The sequence below is a fragment of the Agelaius tricolor genome, unplaced genomic scaffold (assembly GCF_023055355.1).
Source record: "Agelaius tricolor isolate 1412-34295 unplaced genomic scaffold, bAgeTri1.0.p SCAF_1, whole genome shotgun sequence".
Lineage (NCBI taxonomy): Eukaryota > Metazoa > Chordata > Aves > Passeriformes > Icteridae > Agelaius > Agelaius tricolor.
In genome coordinates, this window is record NW_027269261.1 from 39227942 (window position 1) to 39249863 (window position 21922).

Genomic DNA, 21922 nt, shown 5'->3' on the forward strand with positions numbered 1-21922 from the left:
GCTCTGCTTAGAAGAATGAAGAGAAATAAAAATGGACAAGCTTGAACTTAACTTTCCCTGTTGTGTTTTGTTAGATGTGAAAAAGACTTCTCAATCAAGGAGAGAGCAATTCCTACATAGGTGAAGCTACAACTGCATGCAATTGCAATTCTAGTGTACAATAGCCTGTGCCAGCTAATTCTGCCTAGATGGGAATGACTACCCCAAAGTCAGTGACTTCCAGCACAGAAGCAGAAAAGATTAGAGACTACAAGAGAAAAGCAGGAAGCTTTCTGCATGTCTTCTGACAAGTGTGTGAAAGACACCTTGAAAAAAAGAATGCCATGAATTTCCTCCTGGGAGTTGACAGAAGAATCTATTTTAGCATCTTCTCTGAGTTGACGGAATATGTTTAGTTTCAGTATCCTCTGCTAGCTGAAGTAACAAAACCTATTAGCAAAGCTGCTGGGGTTTGCTAGAGCAGCTTGACACTGAAGCTCCATTAGGCACCCAGCTAGGGACAGCATGAAGCATCCTTAGTGGCAGTAGTTACAAGACCATGAAGCAGCTAGTGAGGATGGCTTAAAATAGGTTTTCCTAGCAACACTTCATCATTCCAAACTGAATACCAAAGCAGCAGGAAAGCAACCAGTTAGCCTAGCAGTTGCCCTTCTACAAGAAAACAAAACAATCCTGCAAAATTGTTGTGATAAATCTGCTTTAATCATTATTTATCTACATTGTTCAAATTTCTTTTCTTTAGTACAAATATTGTTTGTTATTTGATCCATGATTGCAAGTGAGGAAAAACTAGTTCAACAAACTCCAAAAATGTTAGCATATTTTTCCAGGTTCAAGGAAGGGGCTCTAATCAATGCTTTAGCAATGACCTCCAGTTAAATCTGATCACAGTCCATGCTCCTATTAAATACATTGTGGAAAACAAGATACAGAATAAAAAAAATTAAAAACCACTCACACTTACTTGTACTTGATGTATTGCTACTGAAGCCCATGCAAGATTTGCTGTTGCAACCTGCAACAAAAGAGAAGAAACTCTCTCTGAAAAAACCTTGAAAACTGCACATCAGTGACATGCCTCTTTTCTCTATCTACCTGCTAAGCAAATTGACTGAGCTGTTTTAGACAGTCAGGCAGTAACAATTTAAGGGAAGACAGTTATTTTGCAAAAGTCTCAATGTACTTGTGAGTGTTTCAGTTTTAGAGCTTACCAATGGTTTTCAGAAGCAGCCATGAGCTCAAAAATACAACATCAAAACAAACATCTCATAAGCCGAGGGCTTTAAAAATTATACCATTGAAAGGCATCTGCCATAGAAATAAAATCTGCCTTAACAGCTTTCTGAGGCTGTATCTCTTCAGCAATAGCTACTTCCAGCTGTAAACAGGCACTGTTTCTCTCATTACTGTTTTGGTGGCAGAAGAACAAGACCTGATCCCTCAGCTCAAGTGTTTGAAGTATGACAGTTTCCAGGCAACATTTCAAACAAATGTCATGTAAACTGCAGCTAACTATGATGTGCTACCATGCATAATCTCCTGTCCTTGAAGCACAGGAGCTTTACAGGAACACAGGGAACAGAAGCACAAGAGGTCAGCTTTTGCATGCCCTCCTAAGGTATTTTTTTTATTTTATATTTTTATACAGAACACTTTGCAAACATTTTATAAAAATTGCTAATGGCATCCAAAGGCTTTCTGAAACCTGAAAATGAAAAGAATGCTTTAGAAAACTCAGAAAGTGACCTTAAAATATTTTTAATTTACTAATAAAATACTTTCATTTAGCAGACAGTATTTTCCAAGTAGAACATTCATGAACTTTAGCTACAGAAGCTATTTCATATAACATAAAACATTCATATTTTCATAAAAAAAATCACGTCTGAGACTTAGCTGAATTGTAGATTGATTAATGTAATAGGACAATTGAAAAAATTAAATACATTGTGCGTAGGCTGCAGAATTAATGAAGCCCGGTTTTGTATGAATGCCTGTTGTTTGTTCTCTGAGCAAGGACAGTGGCACCACCACACTAATCTAGTTCCCTACCTTGACCTCTGTCTACTGGTGAAAAAATACAAGGTGTGACAACAAGCTGAAGTGGCACTGATTGCAGAACTAATATACACATGTAAACATCAGATGAATGCCAGAGTACTTAGCTTACTGATAAACAAAATATACACTTGACAAGTACTGCTGCTGTTTTCCTTCTTTGGGAGGACTAGTTTAAGTACCTATTGCCTGAATATCTTCTATCCTTTTCACACAAATAATTCCTGTTCAGTACAGCTAAACTGCACCATGGTGGATCTCATACCTTTTAAGACAACACACCTGGCTAGAACTCACTCCATTTTGTCCTGTGTGTTCAGATTCCCTTCTCTGGGGGATGGCACAGAGAAGAAATTCATCTTTACATCAGAAACATGTTAATAGGACATAACAGAGATCCTCACCCTGACATGAGAGCAAAGATGCACTTTGAACACCTTTATTACATCAACAGCCTTTGCAACACCTGCTCAGTTTTCAAATCTATTTGTATTTGGCTAACAGCTCCTAACTTCAGATTGACAAATGGACATTTATGGACAACACAGCTACAGAGGACTTGTATGAACTGAGTAATGCATGCAGAACAGTCATGGAAAGGGGAACATGAGCATGAATGAGAATATCTGGATAACGAAGCATCAGAAGTTAAAAAAAGCAGAGGAGAGCTTTATGAGCATCACCTAGACTGGCAGGTCATCCAGATACCAGCATTTCTATACACACTTTCTAAAGGCATCTAAATCAGGAGACAAAGGACAGTGATCCTGACAACTCACAGAGATGGGACATGCTAGAGAGAGACAAAAGCTATCAGCTGCTAAAAGCTAAAGAAAAGCCTGACCCAAAACCAGCACATGGTTGTCAACCTAAAAAGAAACCAGGAGACCACAATGACTCAGCAGACAGCATGCCTTGTCCTTCTGTTGCAAGGAATTCTGGAGGGACCACCTGGATACCTGGAACTGGAAATACCACCTAGACAGACTCATCTTGGTGCTGGAGGAAGTGTGGCAGTAAAAACATGGATGCATGCAAAAGAGAAACCTCTTTTGCTTCACTTTTGATTTAAAGTAAAATCTCTCTCCCCTCCCGCAAGACTCAGCACTAAGACTTGAGAAACTGTTGCTGTAACATTGCAACACTGTTTTGCGATAGGGCTCGTTACTTTAGAAGCTACAGCAAAGAGTAAACTAAAATATTTTTTTAAATCTTACCATAATGTAAAACAAAGCTGTACTGGAAAGTTAAGATTGAGACTCAGATAACTGAGCATTGTCTTTTTTTATATAGAGTGATTTTGGGTTTTGATGTTTGATTTACACTTACATTTCATTTACCTGTCCTGCGTTAACTTCTCTAACAACTCTGTATTGAGTTTATAATCAATACGGAAACTTGGAATCTGTTTATCCACAAAAGAACACAAGTTAAAACTCTTGATGTGTCCCTGTAATTGTATGTTTCACCTCCTCTGACTGAAACTTGAAATCACCACCTATTTTCTTTTTAATAAGAACAAAAATCAAGCATGAAAAAGATATAATCTCACGAGAAGAGCATGAGGAGGAAGTTTGGAGTGGGGGTAGGGATGGGAGTGAAGTCCTGACTGTGGTGGGGAAGTGGGCAAAGGCTGCACAGGAGCTCACCTCTTGGTGACTGTGGTGGAAGGCTTCTTTGCCCCAGTGACGGTAAAGCTCCAGGATACCAATCAGGTCACCAATTGCTGTGACAATTGGCAGACACAGAACAGATTGGATACGGGTCCCCGACTCCAGTCCAGTACCTTTGGGAAATCGCTCATCCTAGAAAATGCAAATATAATCTGATAAAATGTGATATCTGATAAAGCATTAACAGCCAAGACATACTGATGTTTTCCTCCTCCTCCTCCTATCTGAGCAAATCTGCAGGAAAATCACAAAAGTCACAAAAACTCATTTCTCAGCATAACTTCTACACAGTAGTAAGACAGCAACTAAAAAATGTAATTTTGAAGTCTCAGCATTAATTTACATATACAGATAACTTTATTGATGTAAGGTCAGAATTAGCTGTGATATTACACCCAGATTTGAGTTTGTTTATATAATGTTTTTTTCTCTATTCTCACAGGCAGAAAAAATGGCACATTATTGCCAATGCCAGTCCAGATTAAATAAAAACCCAAACAAGGAATACTACCACCCCAACATCCTTCCCTCCAAAAAACCCTAAAGAATTTGTAATCACAAAGTGGACTGCTCAGATCTCAGTATTAAGAGTAGACAACAGTGCTTGCAAGAACACAAAAATTGAAACTTAAGGCTAAGGCTTTAGCTTATACAGTTATAATCCTCAACCAACTCTTGAGGAGGAAAATGCATTCCCAAAAAATTACACATGAGAGTAAGCATCTTCTTCCTTTTCTTATGCATCCTGAATAAACTGATGCAAAAGATACAGAAACAAATGGTCAAATAACCCTACCAGCTTCTATGTAAGGCCCAAATACATAACTTTCAATCTTCAGAGAGCATGTTCAAGGCTTTATGGCTTCACTTCCCCCTGCAGGAAAACTCAGGCAGGCCTAAGAAAACACCTGGACAGTCACTGCCCAGTGCCAAGTGTGCAAGACCCATTTCCCTGCACATCAGGCCTTCAGTACCCGATTCACACCTTCCCTGCAGGCTGTGCTCAGGCAAGAAAGACACCCCTTCAAGGCTGATCAAAATCTCTCACTTCTCAAAGAAAACAGCAAGTAATCTCTACCTTAATTACTAAGATGACAATCAACTTTAACAAATGACAGACAAAAGAGAGTGGGAAGCACTTTGAAACACGAGCCTTCTGCTTTCTCTTTTTAGCTCTGTCCTCCCACAAAAAAAGGGCTGGCAAGTCTACCTGCATGCGCTTCCCTTTTGCTGTTGAGAAGCTTCTAAAAATCACACAAAGGCATACCATCTCACCAAAATGAATCTTGCTGTTTGGTCAATGAATCAATGAATATTAAACCAAGAAAAAATTTCAAAACTCCTCCTCACTAACCCCATGATTTTAGTAAGAATGTAAAACCAAAACACAGAACTCTTGTATGTAAGGATATCATGATATTGATTGGAATTACTGGTAACAATTTAAACCCTTCAACTGAAAAAACATACCAACACATAAAATCTAAATAGTCCAGAGTGTGTAGAAAGCACTGACTATTACTACAGGGAAAGCAGTTTCTGCCTTTCGGTTTTGTGGCTCTGTTTAAGTGTACTCACATTAGGCATTTGGTATTTGTTTATAGCCCACGTTTGCTCAACTAAGGTCATACATTTTTTAAAAAAATTTTGTTAAAAGTAGAGACAGCAACGTCCATTTTTTTTTTTTGGTCACAGTATCTAACAATTGTTATTCTGGAAAGAACTTGAAAAGATAGGAAACATTGAAGAGAGAAGAAAATGTAAACTTCCTTGGTGTTCTCAAAACCAACTAATCATAAAGTGCTTACTCAAAGTACAGTTTAAAAACCAATTTCTTAAAACTGTATAGATGCAACTAATGGATGAAGTATTTAAAAAAAATTAGTAAGGACAGACATACAGAGTGCCAAGAATTATCAGAATGTCACCTCAGGAACTTCCAATTCCTGTTACAGAAAAAGGCTTGAATTTTGATATCAGTTACATTACTGTACTTTTCATGTAGATCTAATGATATTATCAGTATTTTAGCTTTACATTAGAATATGTAGAGATAAAAATCCTGCCTAATAATCAGAATTCTGATTGACATTCTTGTCAGTGTCAGCCCTGTATTAAAATTAAATCAAATTTGATTGACTACATGAAAGTCTTCTTGTTTGGGGTTAATATTTCAAGACCAAGAAGACAGGAGTTTTGATTGGTTTTTTTTTCCAATTGACAGCGGTTCCATCACATCCTTTATCTGACAACCAAAAAAAAAGGTAAAATAACTCAAAGTGAAAAAAACCTCAAACCTGTAAGACTAGAAATAAATGAAGTATTCTAAAATTATTCCATCAGCTAATCCAAACTCAGATTTACTTTCCTGGTATCGGGACAGATGTAAATTCTATAATTAAACGTTCGTCTCAATAAACATTTCAGCATCAACACATTCATTCTAAGAACATGCTGCAATATCTCATTAAGAAGAGAAAGCTTTTTACCCCCAGAATATCTTCTACTAACAACGTTTTTCTGGATCTGGCTACATAAGCAGATACAGTAGTGCCATGTGCAATGGGTCCTGCAGGAATGAGTCGTGGGTGTCCTTCTTTAGCTCCTGGTGGTGTGAATACACACAGACTCTAGTTAGAAAGAAAAAAAAGGGAAAAAAGGGAAAAAAAGCAATTAGAAAGCATGATTACTTTTACAGTTATGTACAATAAAGTAAATAATGTAGAGAAACACAGCTTTTTACAATGAAAAGTAGTTGAATAAACTCTGCTTAATTCTTCCGAAATCTTAGAAACCCCACTCTTAAGTCATCCAGGTAACTCTGGCGCAACTCCTGTGGAGCACAGGGGATAACTTAAGTCACTTACTATTTATATCAGGGTAGGATTGCATTTACTTTGAACACATAATACACAGCATACAAGACTCATTCAAGATAACGTTATCTTGTAAGAAAAACATTATCCTAATTTTTTTACCTACGACGCACTCATTTATTGCAATAGAAAATACGCAAGAAGTAGAGATAATATTTAAACTTCTTGTTATATAACACCAGAGATAGATGACAATGCCACACCACAATGCATTGCTAACACTCCTCTTAAGAATGGCCACAGGTTGTGCTGCTGATTAATTTCACTCTCAGAATTTGCTTTCATTAGGGCTGCAATCAGACAGGAGCTGTTTTCTAGCATGGATTATTACAGGTAAAATTTGCATACAAAAATTCAGCATCTACTATCAGCTGTAGAAAATGAACTGATAAGGTGCATCCTCTCATAATTCTCCCTTCTTTACAAACATGCATGGTCTGTTATAAAGCACTAGTACTAAAGAAATCCAAAAAAAACCCCTCACTGAAATGTGAAGAAGCCTACTCAATATACCAGAATAAAAAGCTTCATTTACTCTTACTTGCTTATAATCTAATAAAGATACATATAATTTTTAAATAAAAACTTAGTTTCACAGCTGCTTGCCTTCATAAGCTTCAGTTCATGTTTTTACATGCACTTAAATAGAATGAAAAAGAACATTTTACATAACATAGCCAAGAAAAGCACACCATGATCTAAAAAAAAAAAAAGGACATTATTCTAATAAAACTGAAGACACCACAGATCTTTGTTTATTTAGATCAGTGTTCTGGTATAAAATAATTTTCAAAAAATAAAAAAGGTAGTAAAGTATAAAGAGCATAGAAATACTGAAATATCATAGTCTCATCTGCTATACTATATGCTTAAGATTTACTATTTAAAATATACTCTTATAACAGGAAAAGCAACACTTTAAAGGTGGCTTCTGTTGAAGAGTACTGCAAAATGTAGAAATGCAACAGAATGTTAAAAGTCTGATTTATGTAGTCCAAGTAGTGGAATGAGTCAAAATCAACAGGACAGAGAGCAAAGCTGATTTTGCTGAAGATGCCAAATAACTCTTTTATTCACACCTTCTTCTATGCTTCAGATACATTTGATTCTTTTTGCCATGGTATCAATGCATTACATATAGCAAAGTAACTGTGCTATTTAAATTATGTGTATAAAATGTGCTTTTTACACTCATCTCCTGAGTCATGCCAAGCCCTAAGCATAACACAATGCACAAATCTTTCTCTTCTCAGAAAGAGCTTCTCAAAACAAGAAAAAAAATGGAAGAAAACCAAACAACCACTTGCACCAGAAAACAAAGAATTCACTTCTCCCACACCTTCAAAAACCTGTGCTGACATTATGAAGTATTGCCTGCTAAGGCTGCTTGCACCAGCACAGTCTTTCCTGCGTCCTTGTGTATCATTCTGTCTGGTAAACCCCCTCTGTTGCTAACACAATGAAGTATTGCTGTGAACAAGTTTCCCTATGCTGAAAAAAGTTTGTGAACATTATTTTACTTCCAGCTTCTCCAAAAAAGAGTTACAGAAGCAATCCCATTCTGCTTCTAAAGAAAGTTGCAAACCTGTGGCTAAGGGGTCAGTGATCTAAAAAACTCTTCTAACTACCCAACAGGTTCTAAATTTGCCACTGTTCCTCCTGACTGCAGAGGTAGAAATGACTGTGCAGAACAATAGATAATCTTATCCTAACCATGCAGCACTATTAAAAAGAAAGGCAATTTTTCTCCTAACCATATATGAGCTGAAATTAATCCATAAGCTTCTACCATTCCACACTGACTTTATGCATACACCAAAAAAATTGCTGTGAGTGGTTGTACATTCCATATTTGATGAATTTAAATCTGAATGGGTTTAAATGTTTATTGCCAATTAATTATGTAGAAATGTCTCAAATAGAAGCCATCAATGGCAAGGTCAGCCAAACAAAACAAAGTAAACTGGGCTCTGCTCTACTATGGCATGTTACTGAAATAATCTCTGAGGTACCCCACAGACAGACCTTTATGGGGATCTCTAAAATTAACACGGTAGTCAAAAAACAGCAGGTTTTTCACATCACCTATCTAGCTCACTTTTATTTTCTTTCTCTTAAGAAAATACTTATGAAATGAAATGTACTGCAGTAATGGTAAAATTTGGGGGACACCTACTTTCTTCTAACTGTGAACTCCAGCATTCTTTTAATTTGCAAATGTACATTCCATATTCTTTCACTAGCTCAAAAGGCAACTAGAAATGTTTCCATACAGCCATCAGATATATTGCATACAGCTTCACAAGTAAATGAAGAAATGACTAAATTTGGCCCTTTCAAATTAACTTGCATTTTCTCAGTTTGTCTGAATATTTTACTTCAAAAAAGACAGTTTGTGTTTCTGGTAATGATAATAAACAATGATTAATAATCAAAATAAGAAACAAGTGGATCTTCATCCACAAGTTAACCAATATATAGTCAATAAGAAAGGAAATATGAGAATATTAGGGCCCCTGATTTCCCAAATACTATACTGATAACTCACAATGCAGTAAAAGGAGACAGCAGGATGATTGTGCACTGCTCAGACTCTTTTGCTGCTAATATTACTTGCAGTAAGCCTCTGAGTCAGTATCAGAAAGGGATAAATACAATAGCTCTTTACTGATAATGCTATGTCACTGTCTCTCTCCAGGCAAAAGTTAAGTACTAAAAGTTAACTAGTGTAGAAAGAGCATTAGGTATCTCTTCTGCTGATGAGAGAGAAGGCAACCAAAATGGGAGATTCAGTCTGGATCTGAAAAACTACCAAAAGGACAAACAGTGGCTTGGAGAGAGAATCCTTTGGAAGCTTACAGGTTCAGGCATTTTGGCACCTGGTAGTCCACAGGACTCTCTAATTCCCAGTTTTGACCTGTTTACCCTCCTTCCAGACAAAGACAGAACCTCCTTCCCTACATCAGTCTTAACTACCCTACTAAAAATATTCTTCCAATAAGTTCCATATGATGATGGACTTCTTTAAATGTAGTAGGCAGGGGAACACTAAAGTTTGACATCAAGAACTTCCTGTAACTTGCTGAAACCCTAGAGCACATGAGGTTCTTTCTTTCCTTCCATCTGTGACAGGACAGATTGCTCTGGGTGGGCCTAAAATCTTTGAAATTACTCCTCCCCTCGTTGTTTAGTCACTTAATTCACTTGTATAATGTCCACAGCCAAAAAATCTCCTATTAATTTTGATGGATGTAACACTGTGGTTTGGAATCCACTAATGACCTATCATGAACACAGAGATCAAGAGGTTGTTAAAAAAGCCAACTGAAGCAAAACCGAAAGTCCAAAAGAAATTGTGACCTTAACAAATGTTTAAACACTGGTGAACACAGACAAATGTTGCAAAATTGACCATTTCATCTTGGTGGTATTAGGCTATATAGTTTAATTCAACGATCTCAGTTTTTTCCAACTTAAAACATTCTATTGATTCTATTCTATGACCCATGTTTCTTAGGCACTCTAGCCATAGGTAACATATTGTTGTCTCTAATATTTTTTAAAAATACTAATGTATGTACAAGCCTGCCACTATACAGGAATGCAGAATGATGTACTGTAACTGTTTCTGGAGGGATATAAAGATAACAATATCCTCAATTCACAAATAAACTTGGCTTTCAGATACATAACAAGATCAGAATATACTCAATAAGCCATAATACCATGGGTTTTGGTGCTCTTTCCTTGGTACTACGCACCCAGTCTAGTAAAATTAAGTAATTTATCTTGAGCTCTTACTGTGGCTGAAAAAGCCTTCTTCACTCCTCATCTCTAACAGCTAAGAGCATGCACATGAAGAACTACTCATGTTCATCTTGTCATCCTGGTGTAACTTGGCCCCATTGTTGGTTTCTCTAGTAAAAATCTAATGCTTGACAGAGATAGCAGATTAAAATCCCAATAAAAGAAAACATGAGTAGTAGCAGCAAGTCTCATAACACAGTAGCATCTGCAACTCTTGACAGATAGGGTTACAGCACTAAGTAAGAAAACTGCAGTTCTCAGTGATTTCCATCTTAGGCTCTTCTGATGAAGATGACAACCACCAGTATAATTGATGCTCTTTTTCTAGCCACTGTTGGTATGCAGTTTGTTGGAATCCAGCTCAAGACCAAATCCTATCTCATCAAACCATTCAACCAGCTATATAAAATTTGTCAGGATTGGAATTAAACTGCAAAAACGTATTCTTCATCATCATCATCCTCATTATCATCATTTCACAGTTATTTCTTCTTTTCATGTAACTACTCATAACTAAGCAAATGACAATCATAAACCAGTTTTTCTAAAAGTTCCTTGCAGAAAGGCAGTCTGGATAAGAACAAGACATTTTAATGATTAAAATGAAGGATGAGTACACATGAGACAAGCATTCTGCTTACAAACTATTTCGGTGGTACAGGTGACTGGATTTTGATCTAGTTTATTCCTCAGGACAGTCTGCTAATAAAACTGGTCCTAAAATGCTTCACGGGAAATCATTTAATATTCAACTGACATTAAATGAAAGCCTTCATACTAAAGCATTGCTATGTGATTTAATGCTTGGGGGAAAGAAAAAAATTAAAGATAAAATGGAAATTGATCAAGCTGATATTAAGTGAGTTCAATGGCCTGTGGTGCTCACATCTGTTTCTGTTCAATAACAGCAATAGATTTTTACTCTTGGTAAAGGACAACTTAAATGTAAGACCACACAACTGAACGATAAAATTATCTGCAGATATTTACAAAGGCTGTGTCCTAAAGGCCTGGATTTTTTGCAAGATTAAAGCTCAAGATAATAGGCAAAGTTGACCAAGAAAAACAAACTAACATGATTTAATTTGGAAATTATTTACAGCCAAGCCCCTTGCATTTGTTATGTGGCATATTTCAAATAGTAGCCCAATACTGCCATGCAAAAATCTTAAAGAGCTCTAAGAAATAATGGGTTTAAGCACAAGTGCAACAGTCTGACTGTACAAGGGAGGCACACAGGGATAAAAGAAGACACCAGATAAAAACACCAGCAACTACCACCATTGTTTATAAAAAACTTGTTTCCTTCGCAATATAACACTGTGTATTAGAGAAGATTTGCAATTTTAAGCAACATCATATGCACAAATATTGGATACTAGTGAAATGAAGAAATGAAGATGGTGCACTTACTGTAGAACTACTAACAGTTGGGTTTGTTGTTTTTTTTTTCTTTTGTTTTTGGCAGGGGGTTTATGTCTTCACCCTTCTGAATAGTATCAATTTTTAACTCCACTTAACTCCTGGAAACTCTCCAGTTGATTTACACAAGAAAAACACCATGAGAGTTATAGAAGTTCATTGACACAGAAAATCGAGTTGATATGCCTCCCTACCATCCCTTCCATTTTAAGGCATGGTCAGCTAAGCATTTTTCTCTAAGACATTTGGCAGAACAGGTCCCAAACACTCCTCCAGGGATGAGGATCCCTGAGCTTGCACAAGCAACAGACTGTCATGCTTCCTTACAGCCACAGCTGAGGAAGTTTTCCCAATACCAAATGAGGCACCCTGCTTCTTGCCCTACACACCATAGGTATTGAAGATGAGTCCCTTCCTCTCTGCCTTATCCAAGCACATCTTCACCCCTCAACTTTTTCTTTAGACTAAGCAAAACCACTTTTTTTTTCCTGACCATTGTCTCTGCTCTCTTCTGAACTCACTTCAGCTCCTCCAATTCTATTTTTTCTTCAAGTGCTGTGTTTAAATGTTTTATTCCATCTGAGGCTTTAGCAGTGGAGAGAGAAAAAGGAAAAATACATTAGGACTAGAGCTGTGTTTGTGATACATAAGTGTATTTTTTATTACAGCAATGATTATTGCAGACTTATTTTTACCTTCAAATTCACTGAAAACACTAGAATCTTTCTCAGAGTAATCAACTGCCCCACACAGAGAGAGGCAATATGTGGAAAGCTGAGCACTTTTCTTAGCTGAATCATTGTCTGGTTTCTTCTGATCATTTTCCAAAGCCCATTTTGAAATCAAATCTGCTCCTACAAACACATCTGCAGTCCTATATTCTTTCTTTACCTGTGCATTAATGAATATATAGTCAGCAAAACCAGATACCTGGATAAATATTTGCAAATTTTTGCAAAACGACCTCCCATTCTGATAGTGAAACACAAACAACTGGACTCTGTGTAGTTTTCCAGCAATTTATGCATTCTACCTATAGCATATATTGATGTATGCACAAACTGGGGAATGGAGATGCTGGAGAGCAGAGCCACAGAAAGGGACCTGGGGGTCCTGGCTGCTGGCAAGTTGAACCTGAGCCAGCAGTGCCCTGGCAGCCAGGAGGGCCAACCCTGTCCTGGGGGGCATCAGGCACAGCATCACCAGCTGGGCAAGGGAGGGCATTGTCCTGCTCTGCTCTGGGGCAGCCTAACCTCGAGTGCTGGGGGCAGTTTTGGGTGACACAATGTAAAAATGATATTAAGCTCTCAGAGAATGTCCAAACCACAGCAAAAATGATGATGAAGAGTCTTGAGGAGCAGCCAAGGTCACTTGGTCTGTTCAGACTGGAGAAGACTGAGGGGAGACCTCAGTGCAGCTACAACTTCCTCCTGAGGGGAACAGGAGGGGCAGGCACTGATCTCTGCTCTGTGGTGCCCAGTGACAGCACCCAAGGGAATGGAGTGAAGTTGTGCCAGGGGAGGTTTAGGTTGGATATTATGAAAAGGTTCTTCACCCAGAGGGTGGTTCACTGGAACAGCTTCCCAGGGAAGTGGTCACAGCACCAGCCTGGCAGAGTTCAGGACAATGCTCTCAGGCAGAGGCCAGTTCCTGTGTCCTGTGCAGGCCAGGAACTGGATTTCGATGATCCTGATGGGTCCCTTCCAACTCAGGATATTCTATGATACTCTTCATCATGAACACATTCCACAAGTCCATTTACCTGAATATTAAATTAAACAAGACCAAAATTTCCCTAAGATACATTTTGACAGTTATTTATTTCTTTCAGCTTGATAATTTATTGACTCAAATTTAAACTCTAACACTGTAACTAAACAGGAGCTTTCACTGTCTGTTGAGTATCACTATTCATTGGCAAATAAGAAAGCAACAGATTGCTTCCACTTTACATATAAAAGAACCCCATGGTCTTAGAACTAATTCAAGGATAAAGACCAATTTCTTGAATTGACTTGCAATTAAAAGTATTTCACCTGGAAAGATGTCTAAAAGACTCAAATTTCAGAGATGTCTATGCATTCAAAAACCAGAGACAGATAGTAAGCAGTACACGTTCTTTCCTGTAGTCTTAATAATTCAAATCACCCACCTCAAAAACTCACTAGGTGGCACTGCATACACATCAAGCGGCAACAACTTTTGCATGACCAGAAATTCAGGAATGGCTTAATAAAATACACCCTGAAGCACAGAGTATGTGCACATATTTGTGGCCTCACATAATTTTTTCTTACAATAAAGCTATTGGAAACTTCTGTCTGAAGCGAGGATAATCTGTTTGTCAACACAATTTGCAGTTTCAGGAACTAAGTAACACAAGACCAAGTAAAAGCTGCTTTAAGTGTATGCCTGTTAAACACGAAGTCATACATCTTTACGTAGGAATCACGGTGTAATCATGAGGAAAATTACTCATACAAGTAAGAACTATAAACAAGAAGTATCTGAAGAATTGATTAATGTAGTAATGCATTAGGAACTCTGTAACTGTGATAAGTACTTTTGAAATAGTGCCTTGTAAAGATGTCAGCTTATGGACTTAAATGCCTAGCTAGCATGATGCTTAGGCAATTGATTTACACACACGGTATCCAATATGAGGATTTCAGTAAATCCTTTAAGACATGTTTGAAGATGATACTTAATTAAGGTCATAACAGGAGAGTTATGAACTGTTGTACATTCATCCCCATAAGAAATAAAAAAGAAAATGTCCTTTGCTGGAGAGTTGTGAAACATTCCTGTTTGATTTGGAAGTGTTTCTGTTCTCCAGTATATAGAATTTGTAAAACTGCTGCTATGTACCAGAAGAAAAAATAACTTTATTTACATAACTTCACTAACCCATGGACAAAGATAATCCCTTAGACATGAAGAAAGTTAAAAATCCAGAGGCAGCATGGGCCCAGGTCTGTTCAGATTATGACCCTGATGTGGAAGCTCTACTGTTTTTAGCACAAGTACTTGGCAATTCATTCTAGCATATACATAGCACAGGCAGAACCAGATTCTGAAACACTGGGCAACGTCACAGGGAAGGAAGGAGCTGGGCATGCAAGGGGTGCTTACCTGCTAGAGGGCAATCATTTGAAAAGCAGAATCACCATCAGAACACTCTCAGTTAGGACTGCACCAAGTGGTAGTGCTTCCAAGCAATTTGAACACCCAGAAGGATGCTAAAATAATTGAACCATTCTGGCACCAATTCTGAGTATTACTTGCATTAAAAAAATGCACTGGAATCTGCAATTGATGTGGCATCTTCTATTTCAAGTAAATTCACTCAAGTCAATATCCTGAAGGCATTCAACCTGAACTGTCAGCCAGAAGTTATTTAGTCCTTATGCTGCTTTCCAACTCTAATATAGTATGTAAACTTCAATAGAGAGAAAGAAAATAAGGCTGTAAAAAAACTTTTTATACGGACAGATATTTTCACAAACTTACTTTTGTGCCATTAAACTCCAAAGGATTCTTTTCTAAAGCACTGTCCTCCTTTAAAGGCAAGTGTATCATCTATGTTTTGTAAAAACAAAGGGACTGGCTAATCTAGAGCTTTTCCTCAAACTAGATGAATTTTCTTTCAGTACTAATGTAATTTTCATGTAAAGAAAATTCTGCCTATATTAAATACAGTACCAAAGAATGATTTAGTATGCACTCTTAATAAACCATTAAAAAAGCAATTTGCAATGATATGGCAATTTTTTTAATATTACAAAATAATAGCACAAAGTATGTAGTAATCATTTACTAGTTTTCATTTTTCAAAAATTAAGCATTTTTGTAAAATGAAAATTATCTTATATCCTAATTAGAAATTCACTGTTTAATCCAGGCTAAAGGTAGTTAAGGATATCTTATATTGCAAAAATTCTCCTTTGATGAGATTAACATAAACCAAAATTCGCAAATCTGGATTAATTTAAACAAGCCAAAGTATACCTATAAACATTTAAAGCAGGAACTGAAATTAAGTAGAATTAGTGCTTATGCTTCAGGTTTGGTCATAAATTCCCTTACAGAATACAGTCAGAACACACATATCACTAAATATTAGAAAACCATTTGAAAGCAGTTATCTACCTGTTAATAGGATTCCTCCATTTTTACACACTCCCATCCCAAAACTTGATTCTCAAAAAGATGTACACACACTCACAGACACACATTCCTAGCTGGATAACAAGCAGATATTTTCTAAGCTAATGAACAAAAAGCCCAATGCTAAATTGGGGGGATAGGGTCAGGGGGAGGGGAAGGCTTTTGCCAAATTTGCAAAATTCAAGTCACATATCTAGCACCAAAATCTTAAGCCAGCAAAAGGCAGATACTATTCTTGAACACATGGCCATAGATATTCAGCAAATACTTCATGCAGGCTAATCAAAGGTTTTTTTTTTTTTTTTAATTTCAGCCTAAAGAATTAGCTCATTCCTGCTTTTGCTATGCAGAATCTTTTTGTTCCCGTTTTAAAAAGACATTTAATAAAAATAAATAAAACCTCATTGCCAGTGCTTGCTGGGCAATGGCTAATCTCACTTGGATACAACCTTTAAATTAAATATTCAAGAGACAAAGGCTACCCAAATTAATTTACAATGACAATTTATTATAAGAAATAGGCTAATGCATTACCATTTAGTTACAAGACTACAAACACAAGTTTGGCCCAAAGCCCACTAAAGTGAATGGAAAATCTCACACTAACTTCAAAGGACTTGGGATCAGTCCCTATAATAACTACATGAAGAACATTCCATTTTGGGTGATGCAGCTACATAGCAGTGGTTAATAAAGTCAATGTGTGTTTTTAGTGGTTGGAGCTTTTTTTCAGCAAAGAGTTGTACTGGAATACTGGGAAGCAAATAGATTCATCTGCCTAATATGTTATTTAAAAAAAATGAAAAGAAAAACCAGAAGGTCATGTAGTACCCAGGCCCTCAGGGTACCAAAAAGGCTGTGAGTAATCCCATGTTATGCCATACTAATGTAATAGGAAAAACCTCACCATAGCAAAAATTCTCCTTGTCTCAAGCAGTAAAGTTAATTTTACTGTAATCTTTTACAAAGCATTTAGAGATGAGCATGCTTAGCTGGCAGGCAGTCACTGCCACCAAAGCAGTCGAGAGCTGTGCATTTGGGATGGAGGCTGAATTTCCTGCAGGTTCCTGCCTCTGGCAGCAGGAGGGAGATTTTCAGTGACTGCTTCTATCACCCCTACCCATGACAATGAACGCTGTCACCTACTAATAAAAACCAAAGACAGCATTCAAAATGACGAACAACATGTTTCTTAAATTATACCTCTCAGTGAAAGAGTTATTTAAAAATATATGCTATTTATTTGCTTAACAAAAGCCATCGAGAGAATAAAGAATTTTTGAATAATAAAGTGGGTTATCTTTATTATGTGAAACAGTTATATCACAAAAAATGCAAAACTTCATTTCCATTTCTTATAGGAAATTTCTGTATGGGCCTTCTTCCATATCAAATTACTTGCAGGTTTATACCTCCTCAATTCTGTTTCCACTACTTAAAAAAAGTAACTTTTACAGTTTTTTCTGAATTCAAATATTGCACAACATGCAAGGCGAATTGGCTAATGGACTATACAAGAATAAGCTATCAAAACTGACTGCGTAAAATAAGGAAAAAATACAAAGAGAAAAAATATTTTCCTCTCTAATCACTGCTTGTTTCTTGAACCAATGAAAGACAAAATTTCCAACAAATTCTGATTTTTAATTTGAGGGAACTGACTGAAGTACTACACCGAATTTCCTTCTGATAGCCATTCAAAATAACTACAAAGTCTTGTATCATGCTAACTGTACAAGTCCAACTGGATAGAAAAAGATGCAAGGTATTCTAAGATTCAAATAACAAAAGAACAAATATTGGGCTCGCTGTTGTTTGAATTATTACATCAGAAAGTAACTGAATTACTAATTTTTAAATTTTTATTTTATGCCAACCAGAACCTACATCACCTCACTATCAAGCTGGCAGCTGACAATCAACATTTAAAAAAATCAGAGAGATAACTAGATGCAAAGAAAAGGCTATGCAGACATGAAACCCAAGTAAAGTTTTCTATTTCTTAAAGACAATTAATAATAGGGTTAAATAACAAGTTAAGCTTCCAGAATCAGAGAAACAATAGCATTCTTGCCAAATCTTTAAAAAAAACCCCAAAAGACCAAGGACCTAAATGCAGAGAATATTTTTTTCATTACCACCATTATTATATTAGAAAACATACTTGTGATCATACAGAAAAGCAGCATTTTAATCCAGTATACTTACATTATTGCATTCTCCCAGGAAATACAGTGCAAATCCATCAGCTTTTGTAGCTGTCAAAGCAATAACAAAAGAAATAATTGTACTCACAGGGATAAATCAAACTTAGGCAACATCTTTGAGGTGAAACCACAGATTCAATTCCACTTAGGACAAACATCTACCATTCAAAAGATTAAGGTCTTCTGCTGTGTCTCCTAAAACTTTCAAAAGCCTGTAAAGTTAGAGGTTCTTGCTTTCTTCATTGCCATTTACAGCATTTTAAAAGATAATTAGAAACAACTTCTTTATACATCTGTACTCCAAGGCCTAATGTCTGTAAAAGCAAATGAATCCAAACAATAGATGTAACATTAAAAAGTGTATTTACAATATAATCTGTCAGATACCACTTAAATTTCTATGAGTAAAATAAATGCCAGTTGTAAATGTTAAGTTATATTTGTCCTTGCCTTAAGAGAGAAAATCATGGGAAAATGAGGAGTTACAAATACTACCATAAAAATGTGTTTCCAAACAAACTGCTTCTATTTTCTCCACCTAGCCTACATTAAAAATAGTGACACTCACCAGAAAGTTTATACTTTATAGATTTCTGCCAGATTAAGAGTGTGGTATGAAACAGGGTAAAGTCAAGTTCCTTAAACTCTCAAAAGCTTTGAGTCAACCAACCATTGTAACTTATCCTCAAAATCAGAAGAGTATATAGCAGAAAATGTTTCTCAGCCTGCTTTACCCAACAGGTTTGTATCATGTGTCTTTCCAAAAGTTAATAAACATTCTAAAAAGAGAGTAAAAAGACATATCTGGTACCTATTATTTTATGAATGAACTCAAAAATCTTTTTAGTACATTTCAGTGGAAAACATTTTACTTGTGTGCAATCACATCAAATGGCATTCTTAATTTCTTTGACCAAAGGAAAAAAGTTCCACTGTGTAGTGACTTGCTCATTGTCAACTGTGCAGCATTATTAAGAGTTGAGGGCAGAGTAATTTGCATTCAGATTTTAAATCCTTCAGCTGTAGTACGTAAGTATATTGACCTACAAGTCAAATGAGTACTGTAAAGGAAATAATATATAAAAAGCCCTCCTATCTGCTATTCAAAATGAAAAAATTGTAATACATAAGCACTCTGTATGGTCCAGTCTCACTTGCTGTTTATTAACAAATTTGTTTTGCTGTGAGTTGGACATCAATATCCAAATAATAGCCTAAGCAAAATCAGGAGATTTTGCAAAGAAAAGGTTCTTTTAAAACATCATATATATAAACCAGAACTATTACTCATTGTTAAAAAATTATGAAGCAGCTGGGACAGTAAAACCTTTCTAAAGAGCTGACTGAAATCTACTGTGACACTTCCTATTGAAGTCTGAGTCCATCTACTCTGGCTAAAAAGAAGTCAAATAACACTTGTATTGTTATTGAGTGTTTTGTTTGTTCTTAATTTTTAACTTTTGATCATATGCAGTATTTTCTTACCACAAAAGGTACTTACATCAGATAGAAAAAAATAGTTAAACAACTGAGTTTGAGATCACACAAAAGATAGGCCTTCTTCTAGTGGCATTTCAATTGTTTCAAAAGAAATTTAAGTACGCAGTGATATTACTTTTTCTTACTTTCACTACTGAAATTGCAACACCATCATAACCTGAACAGATTCTTTGGTTCATTTAACATGAGACTCTAATATCACAATAGGATATGCAACTCTCTCCACAGATGAAATTCACTTCAGGGCAGCTAGGGATTCACTGAGGGACAAAAGGTGAAGTTAGTTCACACTGAGAGAACATCCAATGGGAACACTGTTATCCCTAAGTACCTGTCTTTATTAATTAAACCACGTAAGAAATGTGCTGTGCACTGATGCTGAGTAACAGCTCAGAGACACCTGATTCTCCTTCTTACCTATTTTAATGATGCTGCTCAGTTCATACAGAAGCAGTTGGTTATCTCCTCCTGTATCCAAGCGCTGCTCTATGTAGCTGTTCAATTCGTACACTACGCCTTGCATATTCGTATCCTGGTACTATGGGAGCAAAGATGAGAAGAACATTTTAGAATAACTGAGATGCATTTTGCAGGTTAAAAACATACAAATTCATTAAAAATAATATGTTAAGATTTCAGTACTGAGCCAAGTAGAGCTGTCCTAATCCAGCTACCTGAAGAGCAAGGTCGCCTCTAAACAAGAGGCACAGCACTCCACCCTCTGTTAATTAAACATTTGTTCAAAGCACATTGAGAACATCACTCAACAATTAATAAACACCTAAACTGAGCCAGGGTCATGAACAATGTCTAAAGAAAATGAGAGACATGACAATTATCAACTAAGTAGACTGTCATCATTGAGTCAGAGATGTCACAGACTCCAAAAACAGTCAGAAGAAGGCTAATTCACTTTGTTAGGAAATCCATTCCTTTTTATACTCCAGTTCGCTACAGGTGGACCTGATTCATTCTTTAATCAAAGCACCATCCCCATTGGTTAATTAAGAAACCACCCATCTGTAAACAACCTTATGGCCAAAACAGCTTATCACAAAACACCTGCAGATTGTTTACAATTCTTTCTCTCCAGCTCCCTCAGACCAATTCGTGGGAAAGCTTATCTAACTTTCTCTCTCTCTCTGACCAGACTGTTACATTCACAGTAGACTTTAACTCCTTCCTTTTAAGCTCCTAGTCCACCAGGAAAGGAAGCAAGCAAGTGCCATAGCTAGCATCTTCCACCTCAGATTCATGTGCCAAATGACAGAACTGTGCCAAGCACCAGAGCTTTCAGGTGGTGGTAGCTCAGGAAGCTCAGCCTTTCAAACACAGAAGCAATTAACATCAACCAAGTGAAGGACAAAAATCACAAGTCAAAATCATGCCAGCCACTGTGGCTTCATAGGCATTTGTTTCAGCTGATGATGGCAGACACAAATCAAATCTGCTGGCAGATTACAAATCAGTTAGGATATTTAGATGGGAGCCATGGGGTGCTGATTGCTGGTACGATGGAACAGCATGATATGGTTAAAATCTCACAGGAAAGGAGATGCAGCCTCCCTTCAGGGGCCCAGCTGCACTTGTTTATCCATTTCCCAAGTTCTGAAGGGCTGTTAAAGACAGCACTAAATGTGTATGTGTAGCATGACAGCATCACGAACAATAATTTCACAGGAAGCAATACTTGGCACTAAGTAAAGATTCATTACCCTGCCCAAAACTGGTAATGTGGAAACTGAATAAAGTAATATGGTCAATTACTTACTGAACTCCATGATGCAGTAAATTACATTGCTTAAACTAAAAATTAAACTGGTGATATTTAGACAAATTAATGTTGCTTGAAAGACCAAAGCTTACTCTACTGCTCATTCATACTTCAGAGCCAAGTTTAATATAGATCAGACTAATATAGACTACAATGTAAAATACCATAAATATTCAGAGTATCACAGTCTAGCCCACTACCACTCCAACGTTTATGTGCATATGAGTAACTGCTCAATATCTTCTCTGCCTGTAAATGTGGGTAAACTTCTACATGTGACACTTACTGATGGATTAAGCACATAACTTACATGATATATTTCATTATATGACTTTTACTCCCCCTCTCATTTTCAGGCATACAACATTATGTCAGGAATACAGAGCATGTAAAGAGATATACTTTGGATACATTTTGTAAATTCAGCAGATCTTAATC

The 21922-nt window shown here is 36.7% G+C and overlaps 1 protein-coding gene across 7 annotated transcripts in view; it reads right to left on the reverse strand.

Moving 5' to 3' along the window:
• Window positions 1–21922, reverse strand: part of PDE10A (phosphodiesterase 10A) — a 343399-nt gene that overhangs the window by 35811 nt on the left and 285666 nt on the right. For all 7 annotated transcript variants that reach the window (XM_071430677.1, XM_071430669.1, XM_071430706.1 and 4 more), the window contains 5 exons: window positions 20128–20248; window positions 18212–18261; window positions 6221–6361; window positions 3708–3863; window positions 965–1015 (listed from right to left, as the gene is read on the reverse strand). In XM_071430677.1, coding sequence (XP_071286778.1) covers window positions 965–1015; window positions 3708–3863; window positions 6221–6361; window positions 18212–18261; window positions 20128–20248 — 519 coding nt within the window. The remainder of the gene's footprint in view (window positions 1–964; window positions 1016–3707; window positions 3864–6220; window positions 6362–18211; window positions 18262–20127; window positions 20249–21922) is intronic.